At 42.4% G+C, this 14,460-nt stretch overlaps 1 protein-coding gene across 9 annotated transcripts in view; it reads right to left on the bottom strand.

Annotated features, from left to right (window-relative positions):
* Positions 1-14,460, bottom strand: part of Olfml1 (olfactomedin like 1) — a 168,076-nt gene that overhangs the window by 139,845 nt on the left and 13,771 nt on the right. For 3 of the 9 annotated variants that reach the window (XM_074084893.1, XM_074084871.1, XM_020184418.2), the window contains exon 2: positions 3,025-3,189. The exons of 1 other annotated variant lie outside the window; for it this stretch is intronic. In XM_074084893.1, coding sequence (XP_073940994.1) covers positions 3,025-3,189 — 165 coding nt within the window. Of the gene's footprint in view, positions 1-2,616; positions 2,946-3,024; positions 3,190-3,235; positions 7,040-14,460 lie in introns of those variants that run through there. 5 more of the 9 variants (XM_074084883.1, XM_074084879.1, XM_074084876.1 and 2 more) reach the window with 4 other exon arrangements.

Below are 14,460 nucleotides of genomic sequence, written 5' to 3'. Positions count from 1 at the left end.
GGTACACAATCTGTGGAGCTTAATAAATGTTTAGATGACTTATTTGCTATGTCTATATCATGCTTCTTTCTCATATTTTGCATTAGGGTATCCAGAATAGGACTTTAAACAAGACAGCATCCTGAACAGATATGTATTGCAGGAAAAAAAAAAAAAACTTTACAAACATTAACATTTTAAGGGCACACCATTCCTTGTGTCCAAACTCAAAATCTCCCTAAATTGGTCCTCTCTCCTCATGTATTATTCTACCCAACCAGTCAAATGACTGACTCACTCCAAGATCCTGCCCTATGTATTCCATTTTCCCAAGGTCTCTTCTCCATAACTTCACTTTACCACTCTCTCAGACCCCAAAAAAGGGCTTTTAGATTGGCTTTCCAGTCCCCTAACAGGCCTCCCCAACCCATTGTCTTTTTCCTATGGACGCTGCTCCCCTAGCACTGTCAGAATCACCAGCCTTCCCCACCTGACATTTTATCAGAATCACCTGGGGGACTTTTGTAAAATCATCTCAGACCTACTTAATCTAAGTAGTTGCAATGCTCCCTAGGCAATTCTGAAGCCTAGCCAGTTTGCATACTACTAATCTAAATTCTTGCTACAGATAGGGAGGTGATAAGCACTTTCCCTGGAACAAGTTAGAAATGCAGAATGCCAGGTCCCACCCCTGACCTACTAAGTCAGAATCTGCATTTGAAGGAGGTATCTTTTCAGGTGATTCTCAGGCTTGGTAAAGTTTGAGAAACAGTGCTTTAAAATCCTCTGACCACTCATTCCACAAATATTTTACTAGATTTTCTCTGGAAGTTGTCAAGGGTTAAAATCTCTGACTTTGAGAAGCTCAAAGAACCTGAAGTCAGTCCCCTTCTTAATACCTGATATTGACTCCCATGTCTTCAAAGTCCAGACTTCTGCAACTGGCCTTGAGGGTTAGCAGGAACCGTGTTCCATCCTGTCACTAGTTTTTTGTCCACCTTCCATGATAGGAACCAAGGTTGACCACTAGTCAGTGTCTTAAGGCTAGTCTGAGCTTGCCTTCCTATGCAGCTCTTACAGCCCAGGTCACCTCTACCCTCCACTGCTGAGAGAAATCTGAAATCCAGGAGAAACTCTAAGAGGTCCCTCACATACATCAGTCCTTTTGAAATTATTCCAGATACTTCCTGTATAGATGAAAAATAAGAATTGCCACAACTTTGTTCCTATGTCTTTATTTTCACTTATTTCATTCCACTTAAGTCCTAAAATCATAGCACATCTGCCTTAGCTACCCCAGTAGAGATCATGGCGTTCAGCATGTCTCTCCAGTAGCAAAAATCTAATGAGTGGCACATCACCAAATCTCAAAGTATACCACTAATAATTAAAATATGTTAGATAAGCAGTGAGGGTGTAGGCACAGTGAAACAGCATTTAACATGAACAAGGCCAAGAATTCAATCCCCAGCATTCACACACACACACACACACACCCCACAAATTAAATTCCAAATGAATGCAATAGTGAAAAACTCACCAATGTCCCTTATCTCTCACTTCAAAGTCATTTAATATAAATGTACACAAAATACAAGCATACAAGTGGGCTGCCTCTCTCAGTCACAAGAGAGAAATCATTTCTAAATCAGATAACATTTTGTGTTTTCCACATACCACCAATAATCTGAGATTTAAGATGATTAAGTCAATGGTCAACTACCTTTCTATAGTTGAGCATTTAATGTAAAAAAATACACCATAAAATTACAAAAATGTCAGTTCTGTATTACAATCAATTAAGGAAGGGTGGAAGAAGGAGAAAGATGAAGAGAAAGACAGGAAACAGTCCAAAATAAGAAAAGTGAGGTGAATCTACACCAAATATCCAGATGTTCTAAAAGAAAAATATAATTGGTTTTGTACTAGTTAGAATGCTTTTTTCAATCTTATCCAAATCTTGAAAGTTCTAGTATTGAAATAAATAATCCTATTTTCATTTGAAGAAAAACCTCAGCTCTGGAGTCAGGATGTTTTGCGGGAAGAAAGACCCACTTTTAAATAAATCGGACCATACCCATCCCGCAGTCTTCTGCTGCTTGAGCCTTTGGAAAGTATGTTGCACTTTTGCAGTTACACTATAGAAATGCTCCTAGACAAGACATTGTATCTGGACCCAGGCTCTGTGGAACCCATTTGCCTGAGCGAGCAGTCCTAAATTTCCATACCACTTGGGCTCTCTGGTTAACGTTGCTGTTCCCAGGGGCTGAGCGGAGCTCCAACATATCATCGCAGAACTGACATAACTCACTATCCCAGCACCTCTAGGGCCATTCTGGCACCTGTAGGAGCGTGGGCTGTCCGCGGACTCCGGGCAGAGTGGGGTGAAGATCTTGAAGTAAAGCTACCGGAGTTACACCCCGTGTATAAGGGTTCTCATCCTCGCGCCTGGGTCACGTTCTAGGGCCTAAAGAGGCACTAACCCTCTTGTCTCATGTTGTTCTTGGAGCCGGAGGCGGGGGGAGGGGGGAAGAGAAGGGGGATGGGAGGAAGCTCTCAGTTCCCCAGGCAATGACCATGTCAAAATTCCCAGGCCAGACAGGGGCGAGCCCGAGGGTCGAGGGGAAGCCCACTGACCTGGATGCGGAGCCGCGGCTTCTCTCCCGGTAGCTCAGGTGTGCGGGCCGCTCCCCGTGTCCCTCCCACCTTCGATCATGAGAGCCGAGAACCCAGCAACAGGCCACTGGCCCACCAACCAACTGCCGGACCAACCAGCGGACCGACCGGCAGCGGCCGAGTACAACGTGCACGTGACGGAGGCGGGGACCCTGCGGGAGGCTTGTCCCAAAGTGTCGCTCTCGTACCGCTGGGACCTTCCACTGGGACCGCCCCTCTGTCACTCCTCCTCCCTCTTGGGCACCATTGGGACACGTGTGCCACCGTTCCTGTTCCCCAGAGACCTGCCTGCTCAGCCCCGCCCCGTACTCGGCTTGCCCGCCCCAACTCCGCCCCTCCAGACAGACCGCGCCCCTCGCGGAGCCTGACCTGCAAGTTCCACCCCGTCCCTTCCGGCCGTAGTGATGCCAGGGAGCAAAGTCCCTGCGCGACTTGGTGCCCTGCGTGTGCTGGGCTTCTGCAACCCGTCCTCTTCTTAGCAAGAGACGCTGGAAGATGAAAAGCAAAGGAAGCAAAGAACTTTTTTCCGGAGAACTGCGAAAAGAGAAAGAAGCAACGAAAATGTAGATAAGAGGCATACCCAGAAAAGCAATCCGTGAGCCGTCCGACTCCCCGGTCCACGTGCGATCCCATGGAGATTGAGATTGGCCTGAGGGCAGCTTCATTCCCTGTCTGAGCCAAGCCCAGTTCACCCCTGGTTTGGAAAGCTCCCCTGGCACCTAGGTCCGGCTGCGTGGGAACCCCGCGACCTCCTGTGGGGGTCCCTCTAGTGGTTGACGGTGAAGTACAGCTCTGGCGCCAGCTGTTGTGAATAGCAGAAGACAGAGAGCATTTCCTGTGCCCAGCACCAAGGTCAGGTACTGTATACATCTAAGAAAAGCTTTGGTGATGTCTGACCACAGGAGGACTGGACCATGCAGACCGAATCCAGTACCTACCCACGGTGTGTGGCTTGAGGCTGTATCACCAGGTGGTTGCCAAGGATCAGCTGCTCAGTTCAGCCAGTTAAAACACCCATGGGCCTCAAATGGCAGTGACACCAGGAACTCTGGTGTAGTCAACTCTGGCAGGAGTTACTACAGACCTGGCCTCCAGTTATCTACAGGATAGTGTTGAAAAACTCCATGGGACACATCTTTTTTTCCAGACCAAATTTGCCTCGGTATTGTGAAATTACAGAACATAAGCCACCCTGGCAAACAGGAAATATGTGATCACTGCAGAAGCCTGACCAGCAGAGCAGAGACAAAGCCAGCAGAGGAAGGTTGGGGCCCACAAAGAGTTGTGTTTCAGCAGGACAGCCTTCAGTTCACTTTTACTTCCTTAAAATAGCAGCAGAGAGGCTTTTGAAGACAGAGCCTACCACAGTTCACACGAGTTCATGGGTGTTTCCAAATCCCACAAGTGCTGCTCCAGGGGAACCACTGCCCTTAACCTAACTGCCCCCCACTCCAAATGCTAGCCTGTTCTTAGAAATATTCAATTAGGGTTTTTTTTTTTAATGTTCTATGTAATTGGTTCTCAAGTTTATTTACACTTTGAAGCCATGTTCGGGGAAGGGGTTTTAAAAATGCTAATATCTAGGTCCTACCCCTAGAAGATCTGATTTAATGGGATACAGGTGTAGCCTGGGTGATTTTTATGTGCAACAAAATTTAATAATCATTAGGATTGATGAGACATCAATTCTCACTTAAATACAAGAGACCCCAGAGCTGAAAAGTTCACGTGAAAGATACCCAAGAAGGTATTCCCAAGCCTGCATGCTATCCAGCAAAGTGGCAGTTCATAGGGGACTCCTGGAGAAAATGCAATGACCTAAAAGAGGAATTCTAGCTGTAGGAATTCAAGGTACCAGGGTGAGTGGCTAGGGGCAGGTGTCCCCTGCAGAACTGCCAAATCCAAGCATATCCCCCAGATGGAAACCACACAGCACATTACAGACAAATTCTTCTCTTGCCTCCAAAGGAATCAAATGTGCAGAACTCACTGCTGTTGATAATTCCACTCCATCTTCCATTGATGGAGGTAACGTGACTTTACTCATGGAGCAGGTAATGACCCCAGGCCCAAGGAATACTAGCACATTCATTCATTTATCCCTGCTTCATTCCACAAAAGATTTGGATTCTCCATGCCATTCCATTATAACTATAGATAATTACACAGTCTCCATGGGTTGAGTTAATTCCATTCGGCCAGAGATCTACTCAGATACTATGAGAGGAAAAATCTCTCTTCACTGCCTATGGTTCTGATCTGGACTTGGCAAAGACAGGGAAACAGCTGCAAGCACACAAAGCAAGCCCTCTCATGTGATCAACCTGGAAAGACAGAGGCCTCAGCACATGACACAGACTGGCACTGCAGCCTGCACTTGTGATCCAAACTCAGCTGAATTGGACACACATGGGAGATACTTTGAAGAAGTCCCTCTCAAGTGGCACACTGCCCTCTGTGCCACACAGCACGCCTGCTGGGGCAGTGTTGCTTCTCTGCTATCTGGCTTCCATCCAGATTCCAGAATATTTACCAAGGGCCTCTGGATGGGGGGGTGGGGATTGTTCACAGTAAACTCAGCACAGGCAGCACTCCCTGAAAGCTCTTAAACTGAGGGTATGAAAGCAAATATAACTTGATGAGGTTATTTGCTTAATCTCACTTTTATTGTATTTAAAGTAAGAAGAGAGAAGCAGATGGCAGTAAGACAAGAAGAGACCAGAGGTGGAGCCCTCAGCTTTAGGTTGGGTTTCTGAGGAAAGAAGCTTTTGAAAAACCTATAGGAATGTCTTGTGTAGACATGAAAACTAGCTAAAGATCAGACTGTTATTTTTAGGGTGAACTGATGAACACATTGGTTATAAAAGGCTGGATGAACAAAAATACATATCTGATGCTTCTTTGGACAATGGAAAGACTGAAATTTGTAGTATTTTCTAGCTCTTTCATTTTATAGTTCTGCTACTTTGAATGGCTCACCTAAACTCTATCCCCAGATTAACACGAGTAGAAACTTGTACATATCTCACAATGGTGAGAAGAGAAGTAATGTGCAAATACTTTGCAACTAGAAAGCCATATTCAAATGTTAATGTTTTTACTCTATTACTATATCCACCTATCTTGGGGAAAGGGCATGACTAGGGAAAATAAAGATTAAACCTATGAAATAGTACTTAAGTAGACAGTGAAAAAATTAAAGAATATTTGTAAGAGCCTAAGCAAAGGCCCCAAGAGAAGGGACCAGTGAGTATCAGCAGGTGGCATGAGTCTACTTGTTGGGAGGAGGGGTAGAGTTACAGCAAATGATGGAGAGCAGAAAAGAAAAGGCTGGGCATAAGCTGGATCAAAATATGGGAGGCCTTAAAGACCAGTAAGTTTGGATGAGGAATGGATGGTGTTGAAAATTCCTGAATAATAGACCCTCATCTAAGCTCTTGTATGATATGTAAAGTAGTGACATTTGTATTCCCACTTGTAGACCCTATTCTTGTTTGTGACTAGAGGGATGCTACACTGTAAAGGGGTTGTGGCCTCAGTGCCCCAGAAAGCAGTTACCAAAGCCACAGTAACTCTCTCCTGACTGCAGTTTGTTACTGCAGAGGCTGCTTTCTCTTTGTCTGGAGTTTGTAAATGATCTGGTTTCCTTCATTCCAGGCATAGAGCTGCTTATCTCTGGGGTTGTAATGGATCATGGAGTGACTTCTTGGCCTCCTGGGGAAGAACAAGTTGGGTAGGTCTTCCTCCCTAATAGTGCCCAGTGGATCATAGACACATGTGATGCGATGAGGGCCCTGGCCACCAGAACTGTAGACCACGTAGAGAACCCCGCACAAGAGGAATGAGGCTTCAGCATCCTGGCTACTACATGGTGTATCCCATGAGTGCTCCACTCCCAATGTGCCAGGCTCGATTTTTGTGAGAACCAAATGCCCTTGTATGCCTGCCCCTGAGTGTATAGCCCAGAGTCCATGCTCATCCACAGCCAGGTCAATGTAAGTGGATGGGGAGTGCTGGTAAACCAGAGCTCGGCCTGCTCCTCCTGGGAGCAGCATTCGGTCTTCCACAATCTTCTTCTGTAGATTATATTTGATTATCTCATTAGAAGTCCCTTGGTTGTGAAAAAATAGAAAACCTTTGTAGATGGCTTGGCCTGATCCCTGCCAGGAAAGTGGAAGGATTAGTTTCCGGGGGGCTGGCTTGGTGCTGTCCTCCACGAATGCCCGCATGTTTGCAAATTCCCAAACAATGTTGTTTCTGGGTCCAATTAGGAAATATACTTTTGTGGAGTTACTGCCAGTGTCTTTCATCCAAGAGCCATCTGTGTCCATAGTCTTCTTCACTATTTTCAGGGACTTTATACCCACCAGCATGTTGTCACAGCCTGGTCAAACAGAAGAAAAAAGAGGTTATTTTATAATCATGAGATATCTACTTTCTGGAAGACTCACCATGGCTGGAAAATTTTGTTTCCTCCCAGCTCTCATACCAGTCGGGAAGTCTTTTTTTTCATTTTTATTAGTATATATTATTTGTACAGAAGGGATTCATTGTGACAATTCGGAATAGCCTTACATTGTACGTTGGTTAGTTTGCCCCTGCCATCTCCCTCCAACCCCCTCCCCACCCCATTTAAAGCAGTTTCAAGAGGTTTCATCATTCTATTTCATATAGGTATACAAAGCCCATCGACCATATTCCCTCACCTTCATCTCCATTTGTGCTACCACCTCCCACTGTCCCTACCTATTTTATAGCCTTGTTTTCATTTTTAATTCCAAAGTCAATGTTCAAATGGGTTTCTTGATGTGTCCCAGCTGTGAATATATTTTACTTTGGTCACTTCAATCCCCTCTGTTACTCTCCCTTACCTTTTCTCCCCTACCCCCTATTATTCAATAGTTTTCAGTACATATTGTTATATCCTCTACCTGCACAGATGTAATGTATTTCGATATTGATGATGCTCTAGAAATGATGGTTCTTAAAAGAAGAGTTTCCTTGAGAAAATCCTACAACAAAAATGGAACATAGGCTTGCGCTTCATTTTCTTGAGATAAAGGGTGTTTAAATCCCAGTAATAATCCAAGTGTATTCTTTTACCTCCTTATTCTCACAGATTGCTTATGTCCATACTGTTTACAACAGTTTTTACACATAGATGAATCACAAGTTATGATATGATTCAGTGAATCAAAAAATAAATTAATAAACTGGTCTTTACTAAGAGAATTGTTGTCTAGTTTTTAAGAGTCAGCATTTTATTCACTTCAGAATATAAACAGCCATTTGCTGTGTCAGAGACCCTGTCACTTCAAAAGCACTTGGAGCTGACATCGTGAGATTACATAGGTTTGAAGCTACATAATTCAATTCTTTTCACTATCTACAGTATATTTAGCTTACAAGCCTCCCCCCGCCCCACAATAGTGCCAAGTATTGAAGCACTATTTTGGGAAGTTCTGGAAACTTTAGAAGGTAGTACATAGTTAGAGGAAGTAAGTCACTGGGGGTAGATTCTTGGAGGTATCTTGTCCCTAGGTCCTTCCTGCCTCTCTCTGCTTTCTACCTGCCACAAGTTGAAGAACCTCCTCGTCACAAGCTTCCACCACTGTGATGTTCTACCTAAGTACATAGGGCCAAGCAACCATGAGCTGAAACCTCTGAATCCATGAGCCGAAATAAATCGTTCCTCCCTATAAGTTGTTCATCTCAGGTATTTTGGCCACAGCTATGCAAAAGTGACTAATATAGAACCTAAGGAATCCCTGGGTTTCCCTCAAATCCTGCTGTGATTTACATCGCAGGCAGGAGAATATGGTATTAATAGGAGCAGGGAACTCTGCAGGCCTCCCTCAATGACATAGAGAGTAGTCTCTACATAAGAACTGAGAACTCTTAGGGCCTCTCTCAAATTCTTCTAAAGGCTTTGGTATAAAAAGCTGGATGTGCTAGCAGGCTGTCATGTTAGAGCTCTCAAACCTATCTGGAGTCAGAAAACAAGAAACAGGATGACAGTAGAAAAATGACACAAGGAAGAGCAGTGCACAGCTAACAGATCCCAGAGGTTCTGAGATTAGTAAGCCTATTGGCAAGCTGCTCACCATAGTCAGCTGTTTAAGCAATACTCCTATCATATTTCTTTTATCATACCTCTACTCTCTCCTCAAGCCTCTATCATGCTCTGCTCGCTCTCATTTGAAGATTTTGCTTCTTACATCATTGAGAAAATAAGAGTAATTGGAAGAGAACTACATCATTTCCTGCCTGGATTACTGCAGTAGTCTCCTATGTGTGATCTGCACTCACATTCTTGCCTCCCATAATCCAGTCCCACAGCACTCAAAGGAATGCCTTAAAAATGTAAGTCAGATCATGTAATATGTCTCCTCAAACCCTTCTAGTAGTTTCCCCTAACACTCTGAGTAATGCTGGAGTCTTCACCTCTAGTGCTGTCTGTAAGATGTTTGGCCTGCCTGTCTTCCCGTCTCCTACAAGTCTTCTCCTTGTTCGCTCTGTTCCGCTACTTCAGCTAATGTCCTTTAGGTTCCTCATGTTCTTTACCTCTGTTCTCAAATGTTCCTTTGTCATAAAGTACTTTGCTCATTACCCAATAAAAATTCACTCCTCTTCTCCAGCTCTTTGTAAATCCTTGACCTATTATCTTCCATTGTGCTTATTACCTTCCAACTTAGTATACATTTGCCTATTAGCATATTTATTGCTTGACTCCCCTCAACAGAATGTAAAAATTCATGAAAGCACAAGCTTTGCATTGTTTGTTCCATTTACTGCTGCTATGTCTTGTCCCTAGAATAGATCAAGCACACAGTAGTTCAGAAATTGCTGAATGAATGAATGAATGAATGAACGTTCCTTTTCTGACCACAAAATCTACCATCCAACTGCACCAAACCTGCGTTCTCTATCTTCCTTCCTGCTCCCTTTTCTTTTGTAGTGGCTCTTTGCACCCCTCTCATCTACTTAAGGGTTTCTTGCCTGAAATTATCTCCTCTCTTCTGCCTTAATAGTCACTCCCTCCCTACTGAATCATTCACTTCAGTAACCAAAGAGGCTGTAAAATAATCCATCCTAGGGTGGCTCCATTATCTATTCCACTTTATAACAAAACTCCCTGAAAGGAGAGTTTCTTCACCTCCAGTTATCCTCTAAACTACATTAATCTGGTTTCCATTCTCCACTAAACTACCTAGCCCACTCGAAAGAATCAGCTCCTGTCAAGGTCATCAACAACCTTCACATTGCCAAATCCAGAAGTCAATTCTCAGTCTTTATCTTAATTACCATCTGGACAAAATTGTATTATTTGATTGCTACCTCCTCTAGAAACTCTTCTCTTGATTCTGGAATACTGTTTGTCCTTACATTTTTCTGGATATTTTTTTCTTAGTGTCCACTGCCAGTTCCTTCTCATCTCCTACCTTTAATTAAGTAGTCTGTCTTCAGATCTCTCATTTTCTCGATCTACACTCACTTCCTAAAATCATCTCATTCTGTCTCATGATTCTGAATACCATGTAAATTCTAAATAATGATGGCTTCTAAATTTGCATTTTCAGCCCCTATATAAATGTCTACTTAGTCCCAAACTCATTTATCTAACTGCTTACTCAGTGACCTGTCCAAAGCAGAATTTGCACTCTTTTTTTCTCCCAAACTCTCTTCCTCCCTATCTTTTCCCATTTCAGGCAAGAGCCATCAACAAAGTCTCTTACCTAGAAGGCACCCTTGTTTTCTTCCCTTCCATCTCCCACTGTCAGCAAGTCTTTTTGGTAAAATTTACCTTTAAATTATGATTTCACACTTAAATTAAAATTCTAAAATGTTAATTTCACTTTCTATCCTTCCTCTTCCCCTACACTCCAGGATTCATCATTTCTTGCCTAGATCACTACAAAAGTATCTGATTTGTCTCCCTGATTTTACTGTTGCTTTGCTGTTGTAAGTATATTATCTACAAAGCAGTAGAAGTGATATGTTTAAAAACACAAATGACATGACCGATTGTCAAACTCTTTTCTCATCATACTTGAAATAACATCCCCAATCCCGTATTTTGGCCTAAAAGGTCTACATAACATGGTGCTTGCTGGTCACTGGGACTTTATCCTTTACCTTTCTCCTCTTGTCTACTGTGTTGTGATTACATTGTCTATCTTTATATTGCTCAAGCATGTCAAGTTTGTTTCTGCTTCCAGGCTCTTGCATTTGGAATTCCCGTTCCTGAAGCACTCTTTCTCTTGATCTTTGCACAGTGGGCTCCTATTCACTCAGTAAGTTTCACTTTCAATATAATTTCCTTAAAGGGTTTCTTGTGCATATTCTATCAATATGTCCAGCCAATAATCATCTAGTACAGCACCTTATTTCCTTGAGATCACTTATTATACTGTTAATTATTTTATGTTTTATTTAAGTTCATTGTCCATTTCCCCAACAGAAGAACAAGGTCTTTTTATTTGTGTTTAGCATTGTCCTCTAATGCCTAACTCAGGGCCTTAATGGTTCAGTAAATATATGTTCAATGAATAAAGAAAACAGCTAGAAAAAGCAGGTCTTTTTCTAGGATCTAAATAGTATCGCACATTCTAAGTTCTGACTGCAGACCTATCTTAAGTGAATAACCATTTGTAAAGTACTTCAAAGCTTTTAAGATATTTCAAATCCATTATTTCATTAAAAACTCTGACCCAAGGTTTTCACAAAGGGAATACATGGAAGAAGTGGGGTGGAGAGCAAACTTAACTGGGGACAGCCAAGTCCCAGGAAGTTGGTCTTTTAGTGTTCATGCCTGCTCCCAGAGGCACAGAGGCCTTTCCTGGCTTATACTGTGGACAGGGCCAGACTTGGGGGGACAAGTGGTCACCATATCCCCTACTGACATGCTTCAGAGTCCTAAGGGTCTGCTTTCTTGTATGGCCTCTAAGTCCACAGTGACCTGTAACAGGAAGCCATAACCCTGGGGAAGGCACCCAGGAACCTTGTACATTGCAAGAGCAGCTAGCAGAAGGATCCTCTACCATGGTGATCTACTAGGGACTACAGGATGTAGTGTGAAGAGGGTAAATGAGTTGCCCTTTTTACCAGGGCCCCATCTCTGCTTGGGACCAGGAGACCTTTTTCAGTTCCATGAGCTGAACCTGTCTGATGTGAAGTTTCTGCTCTTCCCAGATCCTCTGCTGATCACAGAGGATGAATGCGGGAGATGTTAAGCCCTGAGATGACCATAGAAGATTTTTATGAGGGAAAAAAAAATCCATGGGTTATTAGAGAAACCCAGAAGCTATTTTCTCTTAAGAAGCATACAAAAGAGCTAGAGAAGTTAATAAATATTTGACAAATATAAGTTCCCAACTATCAGACGTAGCATTAATTGTCAATTCCTCCAGACACTGGATATTTTTATCATTTCCATTTATTGCCAAAGGGAAGTAATATTAAAGTTTAAGATAACTTGTAAAAATATGACAAATGCATAGAATATATTTGGTACTGTACTAGACACTTTATTTATATTAACTTGTGTAATTTTTTTTTACAGTGCTGGGGATGGAACCCAGGTCCTCATGAAAGCTAGTCAAGCATTCTACCACTGAACCACATTCCCCAGCAATTTATGCAACTCTTACAATAAGTTTCAGTGGCAGGTATTTTAATTCCTCTTTTCCAAGTGAAGAAAATTAAGGTTTTCATAAGTTACTTGCAATTAAGTGGTGGGGAAAGGGTCCTCTGAGCTCAGGCTGAGCTGGGAGGCAGGCCGGTCAGGACACTTCTAGCTAGCCTCTGGGGCACAGTGGTTATGTGTGTGTAGTGGGAAGGGCTGGAGAGTAGAGTGTTCTAGCATACTCAGAGAAGGATGAGTGTTTCCCAAGGGAAACAGGGTATCTGCCTTGGCCAGGCAGCCCCCAGCTTGACCATCCCTCCTTCCAGGGAGGAAGGCTAATAGGCATGCAGCCCAGCTATGTAGGAAGTATGTCTAAGAACAAGGCACAAATGTCTCATCCATAAGAAAATATTCATTAAAAATACAGAAGAAATAAACATATAGATTCTTCCTTCTTCTATGCCTTGTTTTTAGTGCAGAGCCCTTGAAGAAATAACAAGAGAGTGGTAATATATGATTTTTATCAGGGAAACAGAGCTCTGGAGGAAAAGAAACAATTTTTCTATGTCCTTTCTCTGCTTTTTCTACACCTTCTTTTGTAGGTGGAACCCAGGACTGGGAGTGAGAGACCTGAGTGCTCTGGACTTGGTCTCTGACCTTCTCTGTCCCCTTAAAAGTGCCATTGTCAATTCACCCTTAATTCTACCACTCATAAAACAAGGAGTTTAGGCTGGATGCTACCTATGCTTTCTTCAGGGCTGATCCTCTGTAATGTTTTAAATTTTTTCTTCTTTTGGAGTTTAGGAAGAGTACATTTCCAGTGTTCCAGCAAAAGGGTAAGTTAACTACCCACTGCATATCTCTTAAGAAGAGATAATTAGCAGGAGGAAAAGGCTGAGGAAGGATTGGAAATAATAAATTTAAAACTTCTGAGTCCAGCCAAGATGCAAATTATTTAACAGAAAATGTCATACAAGGTTCCGCCTGCAAACCAGAGAATGAAAAATCTGTGGTTTTTCCCTCAGGCAGAATTGCAGACAAGCAATTAGGGTAGAATTTGGCCCAAGGCCTCACAGTGAATTCGAACACAAATATCACTTACTTGAATCTTTCAAAAATACTTTCACCCTTATTTAATTTAATAACAACACTCTCTGGACCTGGTGAGACTTTTCCCTCTCTAGGGGACTGACTTAATTGAGTATTAGAAATATTGGTCCAGATGGTAGAGAATGAGGGGGTGAACAAAGGGAACCCAGGCAATGAGTTTGTAAGTATATTCCAGATGAGAGATCTTCAGATAGAGATAAGCATGGAAAGATTGGCATGGATCAAGAAATGGTTAAAAAAAAAAATAGAGGTCAGGTCTTAGTTAACTGATTAGATTAAGGGAGCCAGACTCAAAGTTGAGGAAGCCAGACAGAATTCATGAGATACCAACAGAGAAAGAAAAAAAAGAAAGGAAGGAAGGAAGGAAAATATGTTTTTCTTGGTAAGAGTGAGGAATCCATTAAAAAGAAGAGAATTTTCCAAAGGTCTTGAGCATTTTGACTGCATTTTGAAACTCTATTATAAAACTTGACTTTTTCAACCACCTAATTTATATTCACTTCAGTAAACATTTATCAATACCTATCAAATGACAGGATATTAGGCACTGGGATGACAAAGATGATGGCTTTCAGACTAAAAGTCAATTATGAAATTTCATGATGTCACCATAAAATTGCCAATGTAATAGCATAATTGGATGCAATTATTCTAGAAATTCAGGTCACAGGCTTCCCCCTAGAATAAGTTTCACAGATCTCAGCATAGCATGTAAGGTCCTTAATCTATCTTCCTCTCTTATTTCCCCACCACACTGCATTGGTCTCTGCATCACTGAACTTACCACGACCTTCTGCAAGTTTTAGATTTTGCCCTTATTTTCCTTCAATCACCCTTGCTAATTGCAGTACACTTTCTTGTGTTTCAAAACAAAACTCTCTTTTATAGAGCAGTTAGTTGCTCCTTTTTAAGTGTCCAAAGCACTCTTCTCAGCCCTACTCTCAAGACAACTGAATTAGAGTTGCTTATTCAGTTCCTTAAATATACTTTGGACAAAGGCTACGCCTTTGAGGTGTTTGTTTGGGGTTATTTTGTTTTAGTTTTTTAATTTTTTTTTTATCCTCAGTGCT

Source organism: Castor canadensis, chromosome 1 (assembly GCF_047511655.1).
Source record: "Castor canadensis chromosome 1, mCasCan1.hap1v2, whole genome shotgun sequence".
Taxonomy (NCBI): Eukaryota; Metazoa; Chordata; class Mammalia; order Rodentia; family Castoridae; genus Castor; species Castor canadensis.
This window is presented reverse-complemented; position numbering and strand designations above follow the sequence as displayed.